At 35.2% G+C, this 25,854-nt stretch overlaps 2 protein-coding genes across 2 annotated transcripts; one reads left to right on the top strand and one right to left on the bottom strand.

Moving 5' to 3' along the window:
- Nucleotides 1-8,650: 8,650 nt before the first annotated feature.
- On the bottom strand, nucleotides 8,651-11,146 carry LOC131025500 (uncharacterized). The gene is made up of 7 exons (XM_057955295.1): nucleotides 10,834-11,146; nucleotides 10,397-10,558; nucleotides 9,965-10,241; nucleotides 9,761-9,890; nucleotides 9,356-9,679; nucleotides 9,149-9,256; nucleotides 8,651-9,060 (listed from the first exon to the last, which is right to left on the bottom strand). The coding sequence occupies exons 1-7, from the start codon at nucleotides 11,144-11,146 to the stop codon at nucleotides 8,740-8,742; spliced, it is 1,635 nt and encodes a 544-aa protein (XP_057811278.1). The 3' UTR covers nucleotides 8,651-8,739.
- A 5,139-nt stretch (nucleotides 11,147-16,285) lies between these two features.
- Nucleotides 16,286-17,637, top strand: LOC130985869 (acyl-CoA--sterol O-acyltransferase 1-like). The gene has a single exon (XM_057909031.1). It carries the CDS (start codon nucleotides 16,443-16,445, stop codon nucleotides 17,565-17,567), a length of 1,125 nt encoding a protein of 374 aa, XP_057765014.1. The 5' UTR covers nucleotides 16,286-16,442; the 3' UTR covers nucleotides 17,568-17,637.
- The last annotated feature ends 8,217 nt before the right edge of the window (nucleotides 17,638-25,854 follow it).

Genomic DNA, 25,854 nt, shown 5'->3' with positions numbered 1-25,854 from the left:
TGAGATGCTGTGTCAGAGACATTGCCACAGATGGTCATCCTCTCGGAGGCTAACAGTAGAAGATTACTGAGAAAAAGGAAACCATTAAATATCTGAATTTGTTCACCCTATTGGCTATTCAATAAGTTTTCGGAAATGGTGATATCATGTTGCCAACATCTTATGTACTACTCCAACAAGACTACGCCACAAATCGGTGGTTTCTTACTTGCACGGGATAATTGTACAACTTCTCACTCCACGCTTGTTTTTCACGTAAAAGTGTTTTGCTATGGAGAATGTAATCGTTTTGATTGGTTGTATTTCCTTAATGTAAATATAATTGAGTAGCCAAAAATATAACTACTATAAAACTTATATAGTCATATCTATATATAATTCTATAGTAAAAATAGCCATTTTCAAATGAAAAGATATACTCCCTTCGTCCCACCGAAAGTGGTGCATTTCCTTTTTTGGTAATAATTTTGCACTACAAATAATGTGGCCCCAGATACATTTACACACTTTACACTACAATCTTATTCTCCTTAAATTCCGTGCTCAAACGAAGTGTACCACTTTCGGTGGGACGTAGGGAGTACTAAATTTAACCGTATGATGTTGACATAAAATAATGTACGTAATACTCCCTTCCTCTAACAAGAACATGAACATTTAGAAGTCACACAAATTTTAAAAAATATTAGATAAAAATATATTGTGAGTAGAAAAGAGGTTTCATAGCTTTATGAAAAGTAGAGATAAAAAGTAGAAAGATTATGGTGGGATAATATATAAAAATAGAAATATATATTTTTTTGTGAGACAGATGAAGTATTAAAATAAAATGAAAAGTAAATTTTATTCTATTTTTTTTTCTGTACTTTACAATTACTTAAAGCCTTTATTTATTTATTTATTTTATTATTTTTTATCTTTGGGCTTTTACCTTTGAATGACATTAATGGTTTGTTTGATTCTTATTTCTCAATCAAACCCATGCCAATTTCATAACAAAATGAACCAATAATAAGGCATAACCGCATAAGCAATGCTGAGAGTATCAATTAATTAAATGGTTAATTGCTCATAAAATACTGAACTTTCATTCAATTTTGGTTTTGCACACAAACTTTGAACTGTGGCGTGATAATTAATAAACTTTTGATTTTATCTGATTTTGCTACTAATCCAAATTCCGGCCAAATAGCAATGGTGTGCCAATTTTGACGTGACGTATTTATTATTGCGTGACAATTAATTGACAAAATAATACTCCCTCCGTCCACGAAAAACATGCCACTTTGCTTTCGGCACGGGTTTTAAGAAAATGTGAGTAAAGTTGGTAGTGGAGTAAGGGTCCCACTTTAAATGTGAGTGGAGTTGTGTGGACCCTACTACTAAAAATGGAAGTGGCATATTTTTTGTGGACGGACGAAAAAGGAAATTGTGGCATATTTTTGGTGGACGGAGGGAGTATTTTTTATTTAATTTCTTATCAATAAAAAAAGAACACAAAGCAAACAACTCAAATTGTCAATAATTTAATATATCAAATCAAATAATAGTATTTTTTTAGTTGAATCAATTAATTGAATAAATTCGATAATAGTAAGGGGATTCTTCGAATTTAGGTGCGTCAACCAAAGAACATTTTAATTATCAATAACTTAATATATAAAAAAATTATTTATCTAAGTAATCAAGTTTATTAAATTTTCATTATCTGAAGATTAATTTTTTTTATAAACTATATATATTTATACTATTTGAATGACTTCTATTTTATATATTGGAGCAATCAATTGTGTAATAGTGAACTAGAAAAAATTGATTTAAACTTGAAAATTAAAATAAAAATACTATTATTTGATTTGATAGATATATTAAGTTATTGACAATTTGGGCTATTTGCTTTGTGTTCCTTTTTTTATTAATAAGAAATTAACAATAGATACGTCATGTCAAATATTTGCACGTCATACTAGTTTGGTATTTGGCCATAATTTGGATTAGTAGCAAAATCAGATAAAATCTAAAGTTTAGTAATTTTCACGCTACATTTCAAAGTTTGTGTGCAAAATCAGAATTGGAAGAAAGTTCAGTATTTTATGGACAATTAACCCTTAATTAAAACAGTTGGAATAAATAGATTTTTTTTTCTTTTCCCCATTTTTTCTATTTAATAGCATTAACTTTCATTTTATTTTGGTTGTATATATTTTATTTATTTTTTCCGATTTTTTTTCCATTTAATAGAAACTTCTTTTTTTCCGATTTTTTTTCACTAAATTGTTACTTTATATTTATTTTTCTACAGATTGGTTGGTAAGAATTAATTAAAATTAGGTTTAATAATTAGAATTAAAATATGTACACATTCATTTGTAATTTGACATTTTAAAAAAGGGTTATTAGCCTGTAAATACATGAACTTTTTATATTTTCTGAAATTTAACATGACTTTTATTTTTAGCCCACAAATACACGAACTTAGCATTTTTTCTGATTTTTGACATCGACATGAAAAAAATTCTAATTTACTATTAACGTGAAGGTCGGGATACCATGTCATTCACTCTCAAATCAAAATAATGAATCAAATTATTCTATTCAAGTGCATATTTCGTAGTCCACGTCATGTATTCCGGCCTCCACCTCAACAATAAATAGAGTTTTTTCATGTCGATGTAAAAAATCAGAAAAAATGATAAGTTCGTGTATTTGTGGGCTAAAAATAAAAGTCATGTTAAATTTCAGAAAATATAAAAAGTTCATGTATTTACAGGCTAATAACCCTTTAAAAATATGTACTCCCTCCGTCCGCCAAGATTATGGCAATTTGCTTGGGCACGTGATTTAATAAAATTAGTGATGATTTTGATGTAGTGGAGAAATGGTCCCACCACTTTATGAGATGAGTGGTTGAGATTGAATTTTGAGTGGTTTTTTTGTAAATAAAGAGTGTTAGTAAGGATAAAATATTAAAGAGCATGGTGGGACCATTGCCATAAAAGGAAAGTGACATAATCTTGGCGGACGGAGGGAGTAGTATTTTGAATGGGGGAAATTTCGAAAAAAATATGGGGAGTTACATAATATCTTTTGTTCTGGTTCTCAAAAATATATATATATATATCTTTTATTCTGGAAGATTTGGCTTCATTTTGGTACGTAAATAAAATTAAAATAAATGCATGTTTTTTAGTACACGAAATTATGCACATAACTGTACATGATTGCGTTTTTATGTCCAAAACCTAACTTTTTGGTTGATTTGTTGTTACTAGAATGCGTAATTAAATATTTCAGGCCGAATATTATACGAATCATACATTTATTTCAGTTACAGCAGGACACGAAATTCTTAAATCAAATGTTCGTGAATACATGACATTACACGGTCTGTACATGAATGCATTTTTATGCCACAAACACAATTTTTTAGTTGTTTTGTTGTTACTAAAATGCCCAATTTGACATTTTCGAGTAAAAACAGTACACGAAAATTCACAAAAACTATGCATGAAACTGCACAAAACTTTAATTATGTATCTTAAGGATTCATGTACCCTAATTTCATACGCTGTAGAGGATAATTGATTTTATATCGGAAGCTAGAGTTTCAGAATGTCTTTGATTTTGGAAGATCCAATCTTATTTTGGTTAAGTTACGTAAATTAAATTTAAAAAATTGCATATTTTTTTGTACATGACACTATACACAAATGCAATTTTATGTCTCAAACCTAGTTTTTTGGTTGATTTGTTGTTACTAGAATAAGTAATTTAATATTATAGGTCATATATTGTATGGATCATACATTTATTTCAATTGCACGAAATTCGAACTGTGTACCCTGAGTGTTCGTGTACCCCCATGCACCCTAATTTCGTGCACAACAGAGAAAAATAATTTTTGATCAATTTTTCATTAATTGGTCATTATAAATGAAATTAATAAATTTATTAGTGTTTTCTTAGAATTGATTTACTATTAGAAAGGTAAAATGAATCAAATTAATTAATCTCTACAACAACATGATATGATCGTCCTATTATTTTAGGGATTGGAACATTTCTCCAAAATAATTTTTAGAATCACAATTGAATACTACTTAGTAAATTAATGACACTAACTTTAACGACCAAAAAATTCGATATTTAAAAAATAAAAAAATTGTTAAAAATTAAAAAAGTAAAAATTTAAAAAATAATATTAACGATCGAAAAATTCGGTCTTTAAAGAAAATTTTTTAAAAAAATTATATTAAAAAAAATAAAAGTAATAATAAATACTAACGATCGAAATTTCGGTCATTAAAAAATAAAAAAATATATATAAAAATTTTAGCGACTGAAAATTCAGTCGTTAAAAAAATAAAATATTAAAATATTAAAAAAATAATTAATGACCGAATTTTCGGTCGTTAAAAAAAATTAAAAAAAAAATCGGTCGTGAAACGGTCATAAATTTCGATCATTAATTTCGAACGTTATAAGCGTGTTTTCTTGTAGTGTAAATACTAGTCCCTCCGTCCACTAATTCATGATCTAGGGGAGGAAACACGAGTTTTAAGAAAAAGTGTATTGTTTATTAGTTGGGTGGATAAAAGGACCCACGAAGTGTATATTAGTTGAGTGGAAAAAAAATGTAGTAGTGTTTATTAGTCGAGTGGAGAAAAAGTATATTGTTTATTGGAACCCACCAATTAAAAAATATATAAATAGTTACTAAAAATGGATAGGACATGAATTGGTAGACGGACCTAAAAAGAAAGTAGGACATGAATTGGTGGATAGAGGGAGTAATTTATTTATTAAAAAGAGAAAAGAAAGCCTAAAAAAATCCTTGAAAGCACAAGAGAGCAGACTAAGAGCCGAGCCCCATTAAAACCTTGCAAAAGAAAACCCAATAGGAAAAACCTTAGCAAGGAAAAAGAGTACTCGTCTAAAGAAAAAACAGCAAAAAAAAGCCGCAAGACCAAAAAACGGCGACGAAAAGTGGAAAAGCTTCAGGAGCTCCGGCCTAACCATCGCCCCTAAGCTATCCCAAAATAACAAAAAGAGACTATTTTTTGGGGATGGATAGAGTATAATCTAAGGAATGATGGCACAGATTTTAAGAAAACTTGTGTTGTTTATTTAGTGAGTGAAGACACTAAGAAAAGTGAAAAAAAAAATTAAATTAGTGAATTGAGAAAGAGACCCACAAATTAATCAAATCATTGTTAAAAATAATTATGACATATTTTCCTGGACGAACGAAAATGACAAATTATGTCATATTTTAATGGATGGAGGGAGTATCTCTTTAGACTGTGTTTGCTTTGAAGTATAAGGGAGGGATAAGCTACATTTACCACCTTATATATACTTCGTTTGCTTTGATGTATAAAAAAATTGGGGCAGATTGTATAATTTTTCGGCCGGCCCCTTATCCATTGAGAAATGCATAATTTTATACCTAAGAGAGGGTGGTATAATTTTGTACCACCTTATAAGGAGTGGATAGATATATTATCATTCAGACCAAATAAGATATAACAAATGTAGTCTCCCCACTTTAAGCGATAAGTTTATAGCTCATTATATTATCCCTCCATTTACAGGGATAAAAAGCAAACACACCCTAAAAGTGTGTTTACTTTGATATACAAATTGTTAGGTCCGAAGGGTCTCGAATAGGTGTATTGGGGGGGGGGGGGAGAATACACCTATAGGCTATTTTTAAAATCAGAAGGATCTTAAGATAGAGATCAAAACGAAACTTTACACACAAACTATGACACCTGCTTATTGAAAAGAGTTTTGACCAAAACAGGGTTGACGACTAATACTGAAAGACTCTTCAGTAATGAGTTATCAGTTAAGTCACAAAAACTTAACTGATACACGTAAGGCTTCAGTCGAGTTTGTTAAAACAGAGATGCTATAAATCTTCCTGACTATCAGAGGATAGATCAGTCAGACTGATAACATACGCAGCGGAAATACTTTTGTTTCGTAATAGCCTTTGTTGAGCACGTTGTCAGTCTTAAGTTTCTCTTTACAATTAATCAGTATTCACTTTATCAAAGGTAATAGCACAAGTAGGAAAGTAAAACTGAAAACTGTAAATAACACAGAGATTTTTACGTGGTTCGGAAAACACTTCCTACATCCACGGTCGGTTGATCAGACCAACAACTTCACTCTGCAAGTGCTTACGGGTGCACTGCAAACCGATGCTAGTGCTTACGGGTGCACACAACCGAATCAACTGAAGATCCAATCTTCAGTACCAACACACCTTGTTGGATTTCTCACTCCTAGCACGAACTGGCACTAGGATCTCACGGAGACAAAGTACCTTCCTGAACTCCTTTTCAACTCAAACACTCGATTCTATCGGTCGAAGGGAGGTTTGAAATCTTGCCAACTAAACTTCAAAGAACAAGTTCTTTGGAGTTAGTTTTGACCTAGGCTCTGGGAAAACAGAGGTTTGCCTAAGGTCTAAGAGAATATATGTAATCAGCAGTGACTGATTTTTGGCTTTGGGATTCTCTTCTTCTTTTCAAGCTTTGGAGATATTAAGGTTTGGCTGAGAAACAATTTTGGCAGAGTTTCAGCTTATGTTGTTGAATCGGTGAAGATTGAAGTGATCCTCGAGCGCTATTTATTGGAGAGGTCTTGAATAGATCCGTTGGTGGAGAAGGTCTTCAAGATTTCTTTCATTGGAGAGTAATTTGAACTTGGGCTGAGGCTTCAATCTTCGAGATTCCTTGTTTGGTGAGAACGGCTATGTTGAAGAGCAGGAGATGCGACGTCTCTGATAAAATAGTCACCAAATAGGAATGACCTCTGCAGAGAAAGGATGATCCTGAGATCTCTGCATTTAATGCGGCTGTACTTTTTGGGAGTACGTGGCTTCCTTTTAACTGATACTTGACTTTAGTATCAGTCCGTTGATTCCACGTGGCATGCATTAAGTAATCAGTTCAAGACTAATTCTTCAACTGATACTTCAGTTGGCAACTTCAGTCTTCAGTCTTCAGAACAGCAACTAAACTAGAAAAGAACTCTAACACTTGAGTTTGAACAGTTCTAGTCTATTACAAACAAAGCCTATGAATTTTGGTATCATCAAAACAAGGATTATGATATTCCATTAAGGGCCTGTTTGATATGGGTTTATAGGTAGGATAAATTAAATTAATACAGATTAGTGTGATGTTTGATATCATGTGCAGTTAATATGGTCAACTCCTACTTAATCTCACTTCTCCATGCTATTTTGTGGGAATAACCCATACTAATAACCCGCCCCTCCCCCCTTGGATAACTTTAATACTGCGAAGTTGGATAAAAATTCCGCTACCCTTCCTCATGCATATCGATGCAAATGTCCAAGTAATGGTGGACACACATGGTATTTTTAAAATTATATGAAGATAGTTTTGGTATTAGATAATATAATCCAACATAATCCTATGGATATCAAACACAATATAGGATTAAGTAGCCATGATATCAAATACTCATGAAATAGTATAAATCCACACTAAGGAAGAAAAAATGGTGAACTTCACTTTACACTACAAAAAAATAAGTGATTACCGGCGTCATTTCCCGCCGGTAAAAAAGGGACGGCCACCGGCGATTCACTTACCGGCGGCATTACCGGCGGCAACCTACCGCCGGTATTCATCTCGTCGGAGATGTGAATCCCGGCGGCGCAGCTCAGCCGCCGCAGATTGGCGGCGGCCCTACCGCCGGTGGAGTTTCTCGGGAAGCTCAGGTGGTTTCCCGAACGTTTACCGGCGGTCATTGCCGCCGGTAATCAGCGGCGGCTACATGCCGCCGGTAACCAGCGGCGGTAGAAATGCCGCCGGTGATCACCACCACCACACCGATGGTCGTCGATGTTTGGAGATTACCGGCGGCCCTGTGCCGCCGCCAATTACCGGCGGCATAGCGCCGCCGGTAATGAATTAATTATTTAAATTATATAATTATTTAAATTATTTATTTATTTATTTATTTTATTTATTTATTTATCTCCACTAATATTTTCGTATTTATACAATATTTCAAACCTTAGGCGAACTTCCCAGTGGGTCACCCATCTTAGTTGTGCTCTAAGTCAAGCACGTTTAACCTTGAAGTTCCTTTTGAATTGTCCCCAGTAGAGAACACTCGTATAATTGATATATCTATTGCCTATTAAATCATTTAAAGGCCATTTCAATATACAATATATATCATATATTCATAACATTTGAATATGAGGAGATTATATCCAAGTAATGTTGTTAATTACGGACCAGTCTCGTGCCGCCCGTATTTTTATGGCAAATAAATATTTATTTTTTATTTATTTTTTATTTATTTTTTAATTTTTTTTATCAATATAGTTTATTAATCATAAGTATTTTAATTTGATAGTTTTAATGTATTTTTGAATTCATTTGCATATATGTCTTTATTTTTATGTCGAAACAATATATCTATTTATTAATCAATATGTTATTAATTTTTTTTTATCAATCTACGTTATAGAATATAAGTATTTTCATTTTGTAATTATAATGTATTTTGAATCCATTTGCATACCTTGAATTCACTCACAATAAATAAAACGATTTGAAAACATAAAACAATTAAATTGTTCAACAAAACACAAATGTTAAACAAAGTTCAAGTGTAATTGTGTTTGTTCAGAAACATAACATAAAAAAAAAAGTTCAACATGATATAGATACATAGAAGTGATGCTCAAGGTAGCTGACCCGACCGCCTCAGTATCTCCTCGAACTGACTCATCCGCTGCTCAAGGGCCTCACGTGCTGCTTCTTGGGCCGCCCTATCCTCCTCAGCCTTTTGGAGACGCTCCTCCAGTGTGGAGATCCGAGTCTCATACATCCGCTGAGACATCTGGGAAGAGCATGTACTGTTGGTAGACCCCCTACTGAACTGGCTCACATCGGCACTTCCAGTGCCGTACAGTCGTGACCTACCGGGATGTACGAGCTCCAAGTAGACCTCATCGAGTCGGTCCTCTCGTCCTGTCTCAGCAGCAACACGATGAATCTCCGCCTAATTCATACATAACAATACACAATTATTATAAAATAAATACATTTTACTATGTATTACTAATATTTGTTCAAACTTAAACATTTACATCAAGGTTGGCATCCTTTTCTGACACAAAAGTTCCATCTGCGTACATGTGTAGGCGGAGGAAAGTGCTGTAGTTAGATGCAGTTGGGGGGACTTCACCATCCACGAGCTGTTCATGCATTTATATAAGAAAAATAAGGTAATATATATATATATATATATTAATATTTATATTTATTGGATAAATACTTAATCGATAATTACTAACCAGACTCTGCTGCAGAATACGACTCGACTGAGACCCTCCAACGTGCCGACTGATCCCTGTACCAACTCCATCGGGCTCAGAGTATCGGTTCTCACGTGCGCGCCTAGAAACGGCCTTAACCTCATCTTGATCCCAGTATGCCTTGAGTCCCGTCCAAAAGGTGTCGGACATGCCCAGCGGTGTCTCCATCATCTCCCCTGCCTCGGTCTTCTGCTTGAGCTGTCTCTTATACTCGCTCATGTTGTCACTGTACCTTTTGCGGGCCTTTTCTAACCACATTTTTTTCACATCAGCCTCATCATCAGGGTTCCAAGTAAACTCTTTCTGTTGAATATATTGGTGAAATTAATATAATATTTTAACAATATCTAATGCTAAATTTATATATAGTAGAAATTCATTTACCTTGAATTCCTCAAAATACAACTCCTGCACCGTTGGCGGAGTTAACTTCCACGTGTACCCGCCTGGGTTCGGAATCCTCTTAAACGAGTTCGTGCAGCAGGTGGAGATCCCCGGGGGCTCGATCAACTTACTGTACCAATATATCAAAATAATTTAAAGAATTACTTGATATAGACAAATAATGATTTAAATAAAAATACTTACCCAACAGTATTCCTCTGAAAGAGGATCCTCCCGTCGCGCCTAACACACTCGGCCCTAATCTGCGCCACTGATTTGCCTTTGGGCCTTCTAGACCCAGATGCAGCAGCGCTCTGTGGAGGGGAACCAGACTCTGGAGTCGCGGAAATATACGGCCCAGAGCCTGAGGAGGACTGTCGCTCCTGCTCAGGCCCAGAAGACCGACTACCAAACCCCAACAATCCTCTACGATGAGACATGGTACCTATTTCAAATTGATTCAAATAAGTATAGACACAACCTGTATACAGTGATCAAAATAACACTCATGTCACAGAAATTGATTAAGATAAGTATAGACAGTATGTAAATTGCAGGAAGTTTCTAATCACACATGAATAACAAGCATAAACAAATACATTGCCAAATAACCTCAACTATTGTCATCATCATTACTGGCGTCGTCATCAGATGTCAACGGTTGGTCGTCGTCTTCTGGGTCATCGTCATCTTCAATGTCAACGATTCCACCGAGGGGATGAACAAGAATTGGTGGGTCAATGTCCACAGTTGTGTGGGTAGACGTAATAGTAACAACCTCTTCTTGAAACGGTTGATCTAATGTTGAGTTAGATGCGGCAGTGGAGACTTCAACCTTTGATCTTGCGTTGACTTTGCATGCTGACAACCAGTTTTTCTTTGCTTGGTTCGTACTGGGATAGGGACAGTAAAACACTTGAACTGCCTGACTCGCTAAAACAAACGGATCATACTTCTGATATTTTCTTGTCTGGTTCACTGATACCAACTTGAAGTTTGTATCAATAGAAGTTCCCCGAGCAGACAAGTCAAACCATTCACATTTGAACAAGACTGTCTTCTTAATTGGATACCCCCGAGCAGACAAGTCAACCCATCATCCTCATCCATTATAGTATGTTCTGCTGGCATATACACTGGTGCTTCCCCTTGATAACACCAGTTCGTGTAATTGTGGACAAATCCACGCCTAGTAACATGTTCTCTGACTGTAGGTACAGATGCAAAGACTTTATTCTTACACTTCCTACACGGGCACCTAATGTTACCAATTCCATCTGTATACGCTGTTTGATTTATCGCAAACTCGAGGAAACTCTCAAGTCCCGTTTCAAATGCAGCACGATCATTGTATCTCGCATACATCCACGATCGATTATCACTCATTCTTGCAAATTCTAATTGAAAATAAAAATAAATCAAATACAATAAATTACTTGAATCTAAGAAAATTTCGACAGCATAACCCCACTATCCTAACTACCAAGTGCTCGACTCTACCAGCAACTATAGTGACCATAGTGGTCCTAATTTACTAAACCTATACTAGGTCTACCCGGCCCCCCAATGTCGAAACAATAATAAAATAACATATAAAACAATAAAAAAAAAAGGTAATAAAAGCAAACACAATCATTTGTTGGGAGAAGATCCTTAAGAAATAATCAATTTCTATCCCAAAGGGAGAAGATCCTTAAGAAATTGATTAAATCTATCCCACAATATATAATAACATATCATTTCATCCAAAACAGAAAATCAATTTAAAATTAATCTAATTAACAAATTAATTTTAATTAATCATACTTTAAACATCCTATAAAGTAATTATAGTTAAATCAATTCATAATTAATCTAATTACCAAATTAATTTCAATTAATCATACTTTAAACATCCTATAAAGTAATTATAGTTAAATCAATTCAAAATTAATCTAATTACCAAATTAATTTCAATTAATCATACTTTAAACATCCTATAAAGTAATTAGAGTTAAGTTAATTTTAATCAAACAAATAAATAATAAATAAATAAACAAATAAATAAAAGTCTATTAAAAACGAAAGTGTACCGTAGGAGTCGACGGCGGAACCGTGCGGTGGCAGGAGCGGTGAGACGGCAGGATTGGCCTGCAATTAGGAGGAGAAAGATGAAGAGAGGGTGAGAGAGAGAGAGAGACAGAGAGAGAGAATGAAAGGAGGGGCTTACCTTGACGGAGGCGACGGCGGCGACCGGCGACGGCGACAGGCGGTGCAGCAGCAGGGCAGCGGCAGGGCAGGGGGGACTGGAGGCGCGAGGGGGGGATCTGTTCTGGAGGAGAGAGGGTTAGGGCACCCGATTTTGGGCTTTAAAATTAGCGGCGGCCCATTACCGCCGCTAAAGCCCGACCCGCACTCTTTTTACCGGCGGCAATCTTGCCGCCGCTAATCACCGGCGGCAGCTGCCGCCGCTATTTGTTAAATAGTAAAAAAAAAATTAAAAAAAAAATTCCCGGCGGCCTGAATATTTACCGGCCGCTATGCCGCCGGTGATCACCGGCGGTGACGTTGCCGCCGGTATCAACGCCATATATTCAAAAACTACGGATCGGCAGCTCCGCCGTCGGAAAGCCGCCGGTAATCGCCAGCGGTGAGGCTGCCGCCGGTAAATCCTGCCGGTAAATCGGCGCTTTTTTGTAGTGTTAGTATAAAATGTGAGAAAAAAAGATGAGACATTTAAAGACATAAAATTTTATTATCCTTCATTTTTTCATGATAAATTTATCCATCAAAGTAAACGCACCCTAATGCGCTTAAGAAAATATTTTGATTATATAAATCATAATTAGTTAAGAAAATATATACTTTAATAATTATATATATCGATGTCTAATCATATCTTAACACATAGGTAGATTACTATTGTGTACTGTAGATTATAACTACTGCACTATCGTTTAATCAAGAACAACAGCACACTCTTTTATTCTATAGTTAACAATAGTATATAAACGTGCAGTGTACACGATAATGTACACAAAAACTTGTTTTCCACTCGCTCTCCATTAAAATCAAACTAAACAACAAACAATATCCATAAACATCCAACAACATCAAAAGATCCAATAATATCAATATCCATCAACCTCCAACAAATAGCATATACTTGTCTGATACATGGTCGACTGGCTGATGCAGGCCCCCATGCGTTGCAGAGTCCGATGGCTTGAGGTGGAGCTTGCAAAAGCGAGCCGGGTACGGACGATATTTGAGAAAACGCGTGCACCGCACCGCCGAATATTTTTTTTTAATATTTTAAATGTTGTAACAATTATTTAACTGATTTTTTTAATCGTTTTCAGATAAAGTTTTGCACACGGCTCTTTACTTTTGTTTTTTTTATTCCAATATTATTTTATAAATACCCTTCATTCCATTTATTTTTCCACATTAAATTCAACTCATACTCCACATCTCTTACCAAAAATGTCTTCATCTTCCAACTATTCTTCTGATGAGGTTCCGGCCGTTAAAGCTCCAAACGTTCATCCAGGCATTCAAATGTTCCAACTTGCGACTGAGGTTTTGCAAATAGTGAGTCATGTAGCGCCGAATATCCCTCCGATCCGGAAAAAAAAGTGAAGAAGAAAACCTACGTCGCGATCGTGAGATTGGTGTTCAACGATTTTATCAGGATTACTTAGTCGTTGTTTAATGATGTTCTTTTGGAAACTGCTCCACCGATGCAATTCGAGCCCAACGACTCTCACTACACTATGGACTACTACTTAACTGACGACATCCATCCAAATTGATCAATATTCGTCAAGAATCTTCCATTCCCTTCGGACTAGAATAAGATGATGTTCAAATTGATGCAATAAGCTGCAAGGAAAGACATTGAATGAGCTTTTGAAGTTCTTCAAACTCCTTGGGCAATTCGAGGTCCAACTCAGCGATATCATATTTGCGTGCATTATTATGCACAACATGATAATTGAATATGAAGAAGAATATTCGACGAAATGGGAAGACAAGGGGAACATCGAGGCGTCAAGTAGCACTTCTCAACCTCGAACTTGAAGTGGAGCTTCGTTAGAATTTCATGCGTATATGGCTCGAGACTTCACCCTTCGCGATAAACGAATGCACACTTGCCTCCAAGAAGATTTAATCAACCACATTGAGTATGCTTTGGTCCTATATATCTATCCATAATTCAAATAATGTAAAATTTTTAAAACCATTGTAATATTTTTTTTAAGTAATGTAAAGTTGAAATTTAAATTTAATGATTTTTTTTTGTTAAAATTCAATATTTGTTTTAATCTATAAATGCATATTAATTGAAAAAAATAGAAAGGAATTTTATAAAACCTCGATTTTAGAGCCCTTACTATGAAAGAAATGTTCTTAAATGATCCTCACTTCTATATAGCTCGTTAAGGGGCTTGCCGGGTGGAAATATATACTCTAAGTTGTTAGTTTTACATGTCGGGTAAAAATAAAAGAGTTGGTCTTCTGTGAGACTGAGTGTACAGGTAAGACCCATTCTGACCCAACCCAATCGTGGCCACGGGCGCGGGCACGGGGGTAGAGGGCGCAGGCACAGCCTGGGCAGAGCAGCGGGGACGCAGCCGTGCAGGTGGTTGGCAGAGCTGCAGAGGGTGCAGGCGTGGTGTGAAGGGTGCAGCGACGGTGTACTTATTTTGGTCAAGTAATTATTGTTGTAAGAAAAAGTAATATTGATATAAATAAAGATAATGTTTCAAAAATATTTTTTTTTTCATGTTGATTATTTTCATCACAATAATAATTAATTCGAATAATTCATATTTTCCAACCGATCATGATTGGCAGAGCAGCGGAGGGCGCAGGCGCAAAGCGAAGAGCGCAACGATGAAGTACTTATTTTGGTCAAGTAATTATTATTGTAACAAAAAGAAATTGTTGATATAAAGAAATGTAATATTTTAAAATATTTTTTTTTTCATGTCGATAATTAATTTTCACTACAACAGTAATTACTTTGAATTTTCGGCCGAGACCCGTGACTCGCACCCAGATCCTTCCCGACCCGTGCCCAGACCCACGCCCGAACCCAACCTGGCCCATCTCATTCATACACCCAATCTCACACAAGAGAATTTGCAAAAATAAAATATATGAAAATAATATTCCGTCTCATAAGAGTATACATTTTTTGCTATTTTGGGATGTCTCACAAGAATGTACACTTTTCTTTTTTGGATTCCTTCTTCCACTAATAAAAATTTCGTTAATAACACACTAATCGGAGTAATATTTATTAAAATTTGTGTCATTAATAATTATGCACACTCTTATGGGACGAGATAAGTAGTCTCTGTCGGGAAGAGAGGAATTGACTGATATTCCAAATGGATGAATTTGGACCAGTTTTATTAACATTTAAATAATTACTAGCATTTGCATCCCGTGCAATGCACGGAAAAATATTTTTTTGTTTTATATTCATATAAAAATAATACTAATTCAATTATTATACTTATAAATATAATAAAAAAATTAATTTTAATTAAATATATTTGAATTGAATATTGAAAAAATAAAAAAGAATTCACAATTATAAAATTTGATATTATGAAAAAAACAAGTTAAAAAAATTAAAAATAAAATACTAATTAAAAGAATTTAAAATATATTTATTCAAGAAAGATAAGAGAGGAGAGAGAAATTTATAAAATATTAATATTTAAACAAATTTATTTTTTACATTTAAAATCAAATATTTTCATAAAATATATATCATATTAAAGCTCTTATCGTGATCTTTAATTTGATATGTATATTAAATATTTTATAATTAATCAAATTTCACAATTTTGAAAAGAAATGTAACAACAAATAAGAAGTTAAAGAAAATAAAAATAAAAAGAAAAATATATAATTTAAACATAAACCTTCAATTTTATTATAACTACAAAATTGCCACTCAATTTTGAAATTAATTTAAAATTGATTTCAAATTGAAAACTCCATTTTTAATATAGTATAGATGTCACGATTTATAAAGACATTTACTTGGATAAAAATATAGATCTAGAAAATTGAAATAATAATACATCAGTGAAAGCCTCGATTGAATAAAATATTATATAAATAACTTGATAAATAGATGAACTAAGATTGGGTCGTTCCATCGTGCAAGGTGTGGAATTATTCTAAGATTAGGGTGAGTTTAAAGAAAAAAGAATTCAAGAGTAGTTTGAATGTTTCAAATTCAACATTTCCAATCATCACACACTTTGAATCTGTCCGGATGAAAATGATAACTTAATGTTGCGTGTAGTTTGGTGAAGAACTCCTAAGCTAACTTTTCCTACTTTTAGGCTAAACAGAAAGAACCAAAGAGGACTAATTTCGTTACAATTTGATCTCGTATTTTAAAACAAACTAGTAATAAAATAGTGTATTAAAACATGATTCAAATTGAAAATATTCTTATAATATTTAGGGTGCAATTCACACAATGGTTAGGTAGCACTCTTACCTGAATCAAGCCAATCAACCTACAGAAATTTAGGGCTCTCAAACATTGCATGACTTGTTTTACATATATTTTTAATTTAGATCCCAAATAGCTCAGGTTTACTTCACTCTGCTTCGTAAAAATATAGGCAGAATCAGAGAGAGAGAGAGAGAGAGAGAGAGAGAGAGAGAGATGGAAATAGATATGGAAGAAGAGATGAACAATTTTATTATGGTATGGTTCACAGTTGCTATGTCGTCATGCTACTGCTATGGTACAACCAAATTGGTCCCAAAAGGTACAATCAGATTCTTGCTGTTCTTGCCTGCGCTATGCCTTCTCTACATTCTTCCTCTCTATTTAAAGGCTCTCATTTTTAGTATTCCAACTGCTTTCTTTGTAACATGGCTAACCTCATTCAAGCTTCTACTATTGGTTTTTGACAGTGGCCCACTCTCTACCCCATCTCTCTCTCTCATACATTTTCTCACCATTTATTGTTTGCCCATTAAGCTCCAAAAGCCCACGAGCCCAACAAAACAAAATGGGCCCTACAAACAAAATAACCAAAATAGTGTCACACTCAACATTAACCTAGGTTTCCTCATACACTATGCTATAAAGGGGTTTATTTTCTATCTCTTGACAATAGTGGGGTATAACAAGCACATGCTTCCCCAAAAACTAGCTTCCTTCTTGATATGCATTTATGCTTATCTAGGGTTAGAATTGTCACTAGTGGCGTTCGCGATGATCGGTCGAGTCGTACTAGGGATCGAGGCCGCCCGGCCCTTCGATCACCCTTACCTCTCGACCTCGTTGCAAGACTTTTGGGGCCGGAGGTGGAACCGCGTGGCCGCGGGTGCTCTCAAGTCCACCATATTTTATCCAACCCTAAACGGCACGAGCCGGCTATTGGGCCGAAAGTGGGCCGCCATCGTAGCCGCGGTGGTCACATTTGTTGTGTCGGACGTGATGCATGAGGTCATTTTTTACTATATGGGCCGTGTGAAGTTTGGAGGGGGCATCCCAACTTTCTTCATTTTCCAAGGAATTTGTGTTGTCATAGAAAGCACAATAAAGAAGAGAATGGAAGCTAAATGGAGACTGCCCCAAACTATAATTGGGCTTTTGGTATTTGTATTTAATTTGTCTACATTTATGTTGCTGGCCCTACCAGAGTTGTTGGAGCTAAGAGTTGACGATAGAGTTCTTGCAGAATATGTAGCTTTGGGTCATTTCCTTAAGGATTTGGGCCCAACTTGGGCTAAAATGGGCCGACCTTTTCGGACACAATTTACAAGCACACAGATGTAACTATGTGAAATATAGTCAATGAGGAATGTTGTAGTGTTGCAGAAATTAATGAGAATTATTGGTAGTAAAAGTCTTTTATTTTTTTTCTAAGCATTCAGATTCTACAGTGTATCGACATTAATTTTGAACACCTAAATTTGTACTGGAGGAGTTCACAATTTCATCCAACAATTTTCCAATAAATAGTCGTGCGGTTTGCAGTTGAGACACGTCACGAAATTGTGGCTCATAAATGAAAAAAAATAAAAAAAAAATCATCTAGTCGTCAGTCGTCACACTTTTTCCTTCTCTTTTGAAATGTAAAAGTGGAACTTTTTCAACTTCAATCAAGAATCTTAATAGATTTAAATTCAATTAATAGTTTTAAAATGCTTATCTGGATTTGATCTAACAAAACAACATGAAACTATATATGACTCTCTCATGGTCAATTTAAAAGCTCGATTCAACCTCGAATTCGATGTAAATAAGAAAGTAGTGTGTCTATAAATCAATGGTTAGTTTTTGCGTTTTTGAAAAGGTTAAACCAATTTTTGTGTTTCAATAAAATAGTACTCCTACGAAGTTTCTTCCTTATCGGTTAGATAAATGTTAGTCTATGTATGCAACTCAGGGAAATGTTAGTCTATGCATCAAAATGTGAGTTCGAAGTATTATATATATATAGGAAAAGGTTCAACTAAATAAAATAAGAATGAAGAATTATTTTTAATCTTTTGCTCATTAAGATTTACGGTGAATACATTATCTTTCTGGATGAATGGATCACCTGAGTTCGAATCCTGGAGGAAGCGAATTTTTTTTAGTGCATTAATTTTAATAGCATATACATTAATTTTTACAGTTGATAGCATATACATTAATTTTTACAGTTGATGCATTTTGAATGGTTATCATTAAAATTGTAGTTCTCATTAGAACTACTTATATTATTAAAATGCATTTTATATAAAAAAAGAAAAGGAAAAAGAACCTAAAAAACCCTTGAAAGCACAAGAAAAGCAGACTAAGGGCCGAGCCTCATTAAAACCTTTTTTACGGAAAACCCAGTGGGAAAAACCGTAAAAAGGAAAAAGAGTACCCGTCTAACAGAAAAAGAACAGAAGGAGAAGAGCGGAAGAGAGAGTTTCGGGAACTCCGGCCTAACCATCGTCCCCAAACAATCTCGGCTCTAACCCAACCAAAAAACGAAACAAAGGAATGGTAGGCCGAGGGCCGGTGAGACGTCGTCGCCAACAGCCAACCAAGAAGAGAAAACGTAACGAAAAAAGAAAAGCAGCACGGCCGGTTAGACGCCGTCGCCGAGAGCAAGAAAAAAGAGACAATACGGCCGGTAAGATGCCGTCGCCGTAAGTCAACAAAAACGCCACGCCCGTCAAGACCAGAGGTAACTAACAGCCGGTTATATGCCGTCGCCGTTAGCACCTCCAGCAGAAGAAAACCGCAAAGCATCCCAACGCTATTAGTTTTGGCCGGTGAGACGCCGTCGCCAAAACTACCAAACCTCAAAGAGCAGCTCGCGCACAAGACTCCCTGCGAGCAACGAAGAACAGAACACCGATGCAAGACCACGCCATTGTGAAGAGAAGACCAGTCGGCAACAGTCACAGCGATAGAAAAAACATTTAGCCATAGCCGGCTGCCAAGACCATGCAAGCAGACAGGAATTGACAGCCCCCGCCGTGCAACTCGCCAGGCAAACAACGACAACAGCAGCCAAACAATAATTCCAGCGCCTTCCAACCAAAGATCCAGCTCACCCAAATGCGAAGGACCCCAGTAAGGCTTCCTACGCCTCCCAACACCAAGAGCAACAAGAGCAAAACAATCAAGATCGGTCCCAACCGCCAGCCGAGGAATGCCGGATCCCAAACCCAACACGCAAAACATGAGGCAAAGACGCCACCCACGAAAACTTAACCAAAAACACACGCCCACCAGGTGTTCGACAGAAAGCCAAGACAAAACCCAAGTCAATGTTTTATCCTGACTCTACTATGTGTCGCCATATCCGTGGCAACAGCATGTTTAATTTCCTCAATTGCATGTGGCCACCAACCCTCGGAACGGGCCTGGTTCGCCATGATATCAGCTGCCGTATTCCCTTCTCTATAGATATGTGGAAATCCAAAAGCAGTCGAAGGGTGCTTTTCCAAGAAGCCAAGTAACGCCACGGGACAGCCTCCGATCGAGAGTGAAGGAGCTTAACAATGTAAGAAGAATCAGCTTCAATCCAAAGAAAAGTCCACCCTCTTCTATGAGCAATAGCAATCGCATACATGACCGCCAAGAGTTCCGCTTCGAAGGCGAATCCAACACCACCTTTGTAGTGGAAGCAGCCGCGAACCCAACCCCAGTTATCGCGATAAACGCCACCAGCTGCGATATTTCCCGGCGCTCCCAACGCCGAGCCATCCGTATTTACTTTTATCCATTGACCAACAGGTGGCCACCAGTGAACCTCAATCATGGTGGGAGGAGGAGCCGCCCTAGTCGTCACACCAATACTACGCATAACAAGATAATCCGACCAAGAATTGTTGGTGTTCCCAAGCTTTGAAAAGTTCAAATCCATTTCCTTAAACATAACTTTAAGAAATCCCGTGACGATCTGTTGATGAAAATTCATCTCATTGAAGATAATATTATTGCGGCAATTCCATATCTTCCACAATAAATTGATGATTCCTGCCTTCCAGAAAGAGAGAACCTGCGAACTGAAGTTCTCGTTCCAGGCGGCAACAAGAACGCAATGAATATCCATGTAATGAGAGTAGTCTTTGTTAAACCAATTCGCGAACTCCCTCCAGATAGGCTGAATCGAATTACACTCCCAGAACAGGTGGTTTATACTCTCCTCCGCCATGCCACAAACCGCACATCTGTTCGGCCCCATCATACCCCTCCTCATCAAACCATCGAACGTGGGTAGGCGCTTATGAATAATACGCCAGCAGATCAAAGAACGCCTCTCCGGAATGAACTTCTCCCAAATCCAGCGTCCCCATCTAACCTCAGGAAAATGAGGTCCTTGCCGATCATAGGCTAAGGCCGCCGTGACATTTCCTTGGACAGACGACTTCCACAATCTAGCATCTCTTTCATCACCAATAGGAAGTAAAAGAATATCAACCACAACGTCCGGATAATTAATAACAAACGCCTCTGTGAAATGCCAAATACCATCATAATAATAATCCTCAACAGCTTGATTCAAAAAGTCATGCATAAAAGGAGGAATACGAAGCCTATCCAACAACTTATATCCCAGCCAATCATCCTTCCAAAAGTAAGTATTTCTACCCGTTCCAATGTACGCGTAAGAGTTGTCCACTAGATCATCAACATGCTGCCTTATGCTCGTCCAGAAAGGAGAGGAAGCCAAATAGGGTTTGGCGTAGCCAAAATTGGTGAGATAACGCGTTTTAAGAATGGAAGGACCATAATCCTGACCTTGAATGATCCTCCAGGCCATCTTCATCAAGAAACTACTATTCATAGCAGAGAAGGAACGAACTCCAAGACCCCCTTCAACACGAGGAGCACAAACTCGCGACCAGTTCACCGAGCAAGAAGGTTTAGTATCCACACTACCAGACCAAATAAAGTTGCGACAACATTTATCCAGATTATGGATCAAAGACTTTGGCCAACGATAAATCATCATGGAATGAGTCACAGAACTTTGAATCACCGACCGAACCAAGCAAATGCGCCCGGCCATGGAGAGATGCATACCTTTCCAACGGGAGAATTTATTCACAATTTTGTCGTGAATAGCAGCCAGGTAAGAGGCACGGATGCGACCAGTAAACAACGGCTCACCAAGATAATTAACCGGAAGCGTGCCCAAGGAGAACCCGAGTTCACGTTTGATACCCACACGCATATTGCTGGTGACGCCATTGGAGAAGAAAATATTAGATTTAGAGGTATTGCAGATCTGCCCCGAAATCTCACCGTAAAGGTCCAAAATCTCCTTAATCTTGCGTGCATTTTTGCACGAAGCTTTGCAGAAAATCAAATTGTCATCTGCATAAAACAGATGAGTCGGGAAGTGAGCACCATTAGAACTACTTATATATATTGAGGTTATTGTTGGAAAATACCTAAAGTTTATTAATTTTTTGGTTTATATCATGACCTTCTTCTTTTGCCAAAAAAAATACATGAATTTAAGATTGATTTTAAATCGTCCCACAACCGATAATTTCGCTCAAACTCAATCTGAATTTTAATACCCCACAAGGTATATTTATGCATCAAAAATTGCATTATAAATTATAATCTCTTTTTTTCACTCTTATTTATTTACTTTATTTTTGGATGGTGTCAATCTAAATATAGTTGAGCCTTAAATTGACAATGTATTTTTTTTTTTTTTTTTGTTAGATTTGTCAAATATAAACTTCATGCTACCCGAATAACGTTAATCGGCCCAAATTATTTTTTAGAAGACAAAAAATATCTAATTGCTTGCAATGTACAATTACGCATCTAAATCAGTTTAAATATTTTATATATCAAAATAAAAATATTAAAAACGTTAGGATGTGGTCAAACAAATAATTGTTATTTGATGGGCAACATAGTATTCATAGTTGCCTAAGATATTATATTTCAAACTATAATTATTTGTTAATCTTAGTCAAATTATGTTTTTTGTCTTCATAAATTAAATTAATTTTTCCGTTCCACTTCACTTGGCCTAATTAATTTCCTTTTCGAGCCGTTCCACCCGACTTGGCATGTTTCCTTTTTTAGCAATAAATTTTGCACTATAATAAATATGGGCCCACATATTTTACTTTACTTTACACTACAATCTTACCCTTCTTAATAACTGTGAAAAGAACTATTTACACTACAATCTTACCTTTCTTAATATCCGTGAAAAGAACTATGCCAAGTGAGGTAGGATGGAGGGAATATTATATTACACATTTGAAAATGATAAGTTACTTAATTGTGAAATGCAATAAATTAAGATATTTTAAATGTGTGAATTTATATTCTTATGTATATAGACGAAATGGTAATTATGTATTTATTTATTTATTAAACATCATTAAACAAAATACCTCATTCATCCTCCAAATGATTAAACCTTTGAGAATAAATGATTAAATGTGTTGTGAGTTGAATAAGAATCTCACTTTTATTATGAGATCATATGAAACAATTTTATTAAAAATATAACAATTTTATTAAAAATATAAAGGTGTAAGAGTTTGAGGAACATGATAAAATAATAAAGAGATAAAAATTTAGAGGAAGTAGGAATATTAAGTAATATATCTGGTATCATTTATGTGTTCTAAAATACTTAATTAGAATTTATCTAAAAATCAAATTGATCCAAGACTTTGATCCATTGATAAATTTGTACACCATTAATTATCGGTGATCAAATGTTTGTTTAATTAATTAGTACAATTTCTCTCTCTCTCTCTCTCTCATTAGTAATTATTTTATGAAATATTTTGTTTTATACGAAAATTTCTAATTTGATGATATATCAAAGTATTCACCAAAACTTTTGGCATGACCTATTCGTAATTAGTGTCAGCCACGAAATTTTATTACATGAATCTTACAGCATGAAGTTGTCTCTTGACTCAACCATTTATTTATCTTGTCAACTCAAAACTCACAACTCAACAACTCAAATCAATTTAAGACTTTTTATCAGTCACCGATTATTTATACTTGAAATTAATTATTTAAGTGTCAAATACTAATATTTATGTGCGTTAATTATAACTCTCATGCTCATGCCATTTAGCCACATAATTGATATCAAACTCATTTCATAAATTCTAACTTAGCAAACATGCACTAGTCAAATATCATCATCAAACTCATTTCATAAATTCTAGTATTATTTTTTTATTCTTTATAGTTTACTATCAATTATAGTTTTGTTGCACTATACTATATTTTTATAAATTAACCAAATTAACACACGTAACCAAATTAACAAGCTAATATATTATAGTCTAAATTTTTATGAATTAATAATTAGTTTTAACCTAGAAATAGTATAATTAATTAATAATTCCCATCATCCAAAAATTATATACGAAAAAGTTGTTGCATATCTATTAATGTTAGTTAGATTTTTAAGGAATAAATCAACGGTTTATATAATTGTGTAAACAATGGAAATGAGTAGTAAAATAAAATCGTACGTCCACTGCCATATATATTTGCCAAAGATTAGGAGGGGTAAATTAGCCTTTGAGTTAGATAATTAATGCTTGAATATGTCTAAAAATAACTCAGCGGATTTAGTGAAAATTTGAAGGGTATTATATATATCCATATTATGTATGGATAGATTAATTGTTTTAATTATGCTAGAAAAATATTTTAGGAATACTGAAACAAATCATTCTTGCTCATAAATGTTTCTGCAAAACTTGCGCAATTCACTCATGCTTGTCGTATGTTCCAATAACAGTTTAAGCAAATCACTCATGCTCTTTAAATGTTCCAGCAAAAGTTAAGCAATTCGTTCATGCTTATGAAGTGCTTCTGAAATAGTTAAATAATTTATCCATGCTTGTTAAATGCTTCAAGAAAAATTCTCTAAAAAATAGCACATTGCAGTATCGAATACGCGCTGAGGACAAGTGCGGGTGTGATTCGCGTGGGATTCACACGGAATTCGCCACGTGGCGAATCCCCTCCTCCCCCCCCCCCCAAAAAAAAACAAAAACAAAATTAGATTCGCGAATCGGGTGTGCGACGTGCGCCCACCACACGAATCGGGTGTGTTTAGGGTGCATTGAGGGTTGTTTTAAAGAACTTCATTATTTTTGGGTTTTTTTTGCAATTTTTCAATTTATTGCCCTACAATTATTTGTGTCTTTTCGATCCCTCAATAGTCAACAATGAAGATTCTATACGAGATAGATTGACGTTGTCTCTTCGTTTGCAATGCAACATTTAATTTATAAATGTTAATTCTTTTCTTTTTTCAATTTGAATGGTCATATATAATATCGTATATAAATATAATCTATGTATCCTTCACGAATCGCACCCTATAATTTTTTAAAATTCGTATCACCGCACTCAAATCGTATCGCTCCCGCATCCGCCCCCTCCCACTTGTGCAACATAGAGAAAAAGTAAGCACACTACTCATGCTCATTAAGTGTTGTAGCAACAATTAAGTAGATTACTTACATGAATCAAACACTTAGACTAATTAATTAGTATTTCATCTTACCATAATCTATCATCATAATTTATTTGGAACTTCAACCAAATCACTTCTCCTCGTATTTAAAAATCTCATAACTCCTTCGTATACTCATCATAATTAAATTTTCAAATTAAATTCATATACTTACTAACATGACATGATATGAACACATATATATGTATAACAATCCATATGCATAATTATAAACAATCCATAAGTACAAGTTTACATGCTCTTGAAACCTTAGACTTGGAAATTCATACTTAAATGGAAAACTTCTCAAAACATGATAATTAAATCATGTTACACTACAAAAAAAACGCGTGAATAGCGACGACATAACCTTGCTCTCCAAACACTAACCATCACCTACATTCTTCTCCTCACGTTCTCAGCAATATAACCCTGATGTCCAAACTTCAAGACCTCTATAAATAGAGGAGGAAGCTACTGCATTCAGCACCAATTTTTTCAAGGCAAAATGCAAGTGCTGAATCGCATGACTGTTGAGCTATATTATTCCAACATATACTTCAACATCTAGTTTTACATACCTTGAGAGAGAGACTCGTATGCCTAGAATACCTTGAGTGGGAGACTCGTATATCTAGGACTAGTTGATAGGTTTTGTATGTTTATGAATTGTGATACGCATATTAGCTCTAGTGTAAGTCTAGTTGTTACTAGCATATATATACGCAAATTTGGGGGGCTCTAGCCTCCGCCCCTGATGGTGGGGTGATGTACAAAAATAGTGTTTGATAAGGGTTGTAATTAATAAAGTTGATGGAGGGATCATGTAAAAAAAATAGAAAATAAGTAGATTGAGGCAATTTTTTGGGAGACCCCAAAAAGGAAATTAAGAAAATTTTTGGAAGACAGAGGGAGTATAATTTTTAATATATATTAAAAATGAAAGGGAATATTTTAATGGAATGTAGGAGTAATTAAGAATGATGTTACTTGGAAATAAATCAACTTGAATAGTATTATTCAAGAGGAAAAGAGAAGTCTACGCTGTCCTCTTCCATACTTTAATAAGTTTCGCGTACTGTTCAAGAGGAAAAAATTTAT

This window comes from Salvia miltiorrhiza, chromosome 5 (genome assembly GCF_028751815.1).
Source record: "Salvia miltiorrhiza cultivar Shanhuang (shh) chromosome 5, IMPLAD_Smil_shh, whole genome shotgun sequence".
NCBI classification, from domain to species: domain Eukaryota; kingdom Viridiplantae; phylum Streptophyta; class Magnoliopsida; order Lamiales; family Lamiaceae; genus Salvia; species Salvia miltiorrhiza.
The sequence above is the reverse complement of the archived record's forward strand: the minus strand, read 5'-3'. Positions and strand labels throughout refer to the sequence as shown.

Excerpts from the sequence above, each read along its gene's own strand:
- LOC131025500 (XM_057955295.1), bottom strand. The coding sequence starts at position 11,146 with ATGAGTGATAATCGATCGTGGATGTATGCGAGATACAATGATCGTGCT. Across the intron at positions 9,680-9,760 it reads TGTATTTTGAGGAATTCAAG|AAAGAGTTTACTTGGAACCC; the intron begins GTAAATGAATTT and ends TATATTCAACAG. Across the intron at positions 9,061-9,148 it reads AAAAGGATGCCAACCTTGAT|GCGGAGATTCATCGTGTTGC; the intron begins GTAAATGTTTAA and ends TGTATGAATTAG.
- LOC130985869 (XM_057909031.1), top strand. The coding sequence starts at position 16,443 with ATGGAAATAGATATGGAAGAAGAGATGAACAATTTTATTATGGTATGG.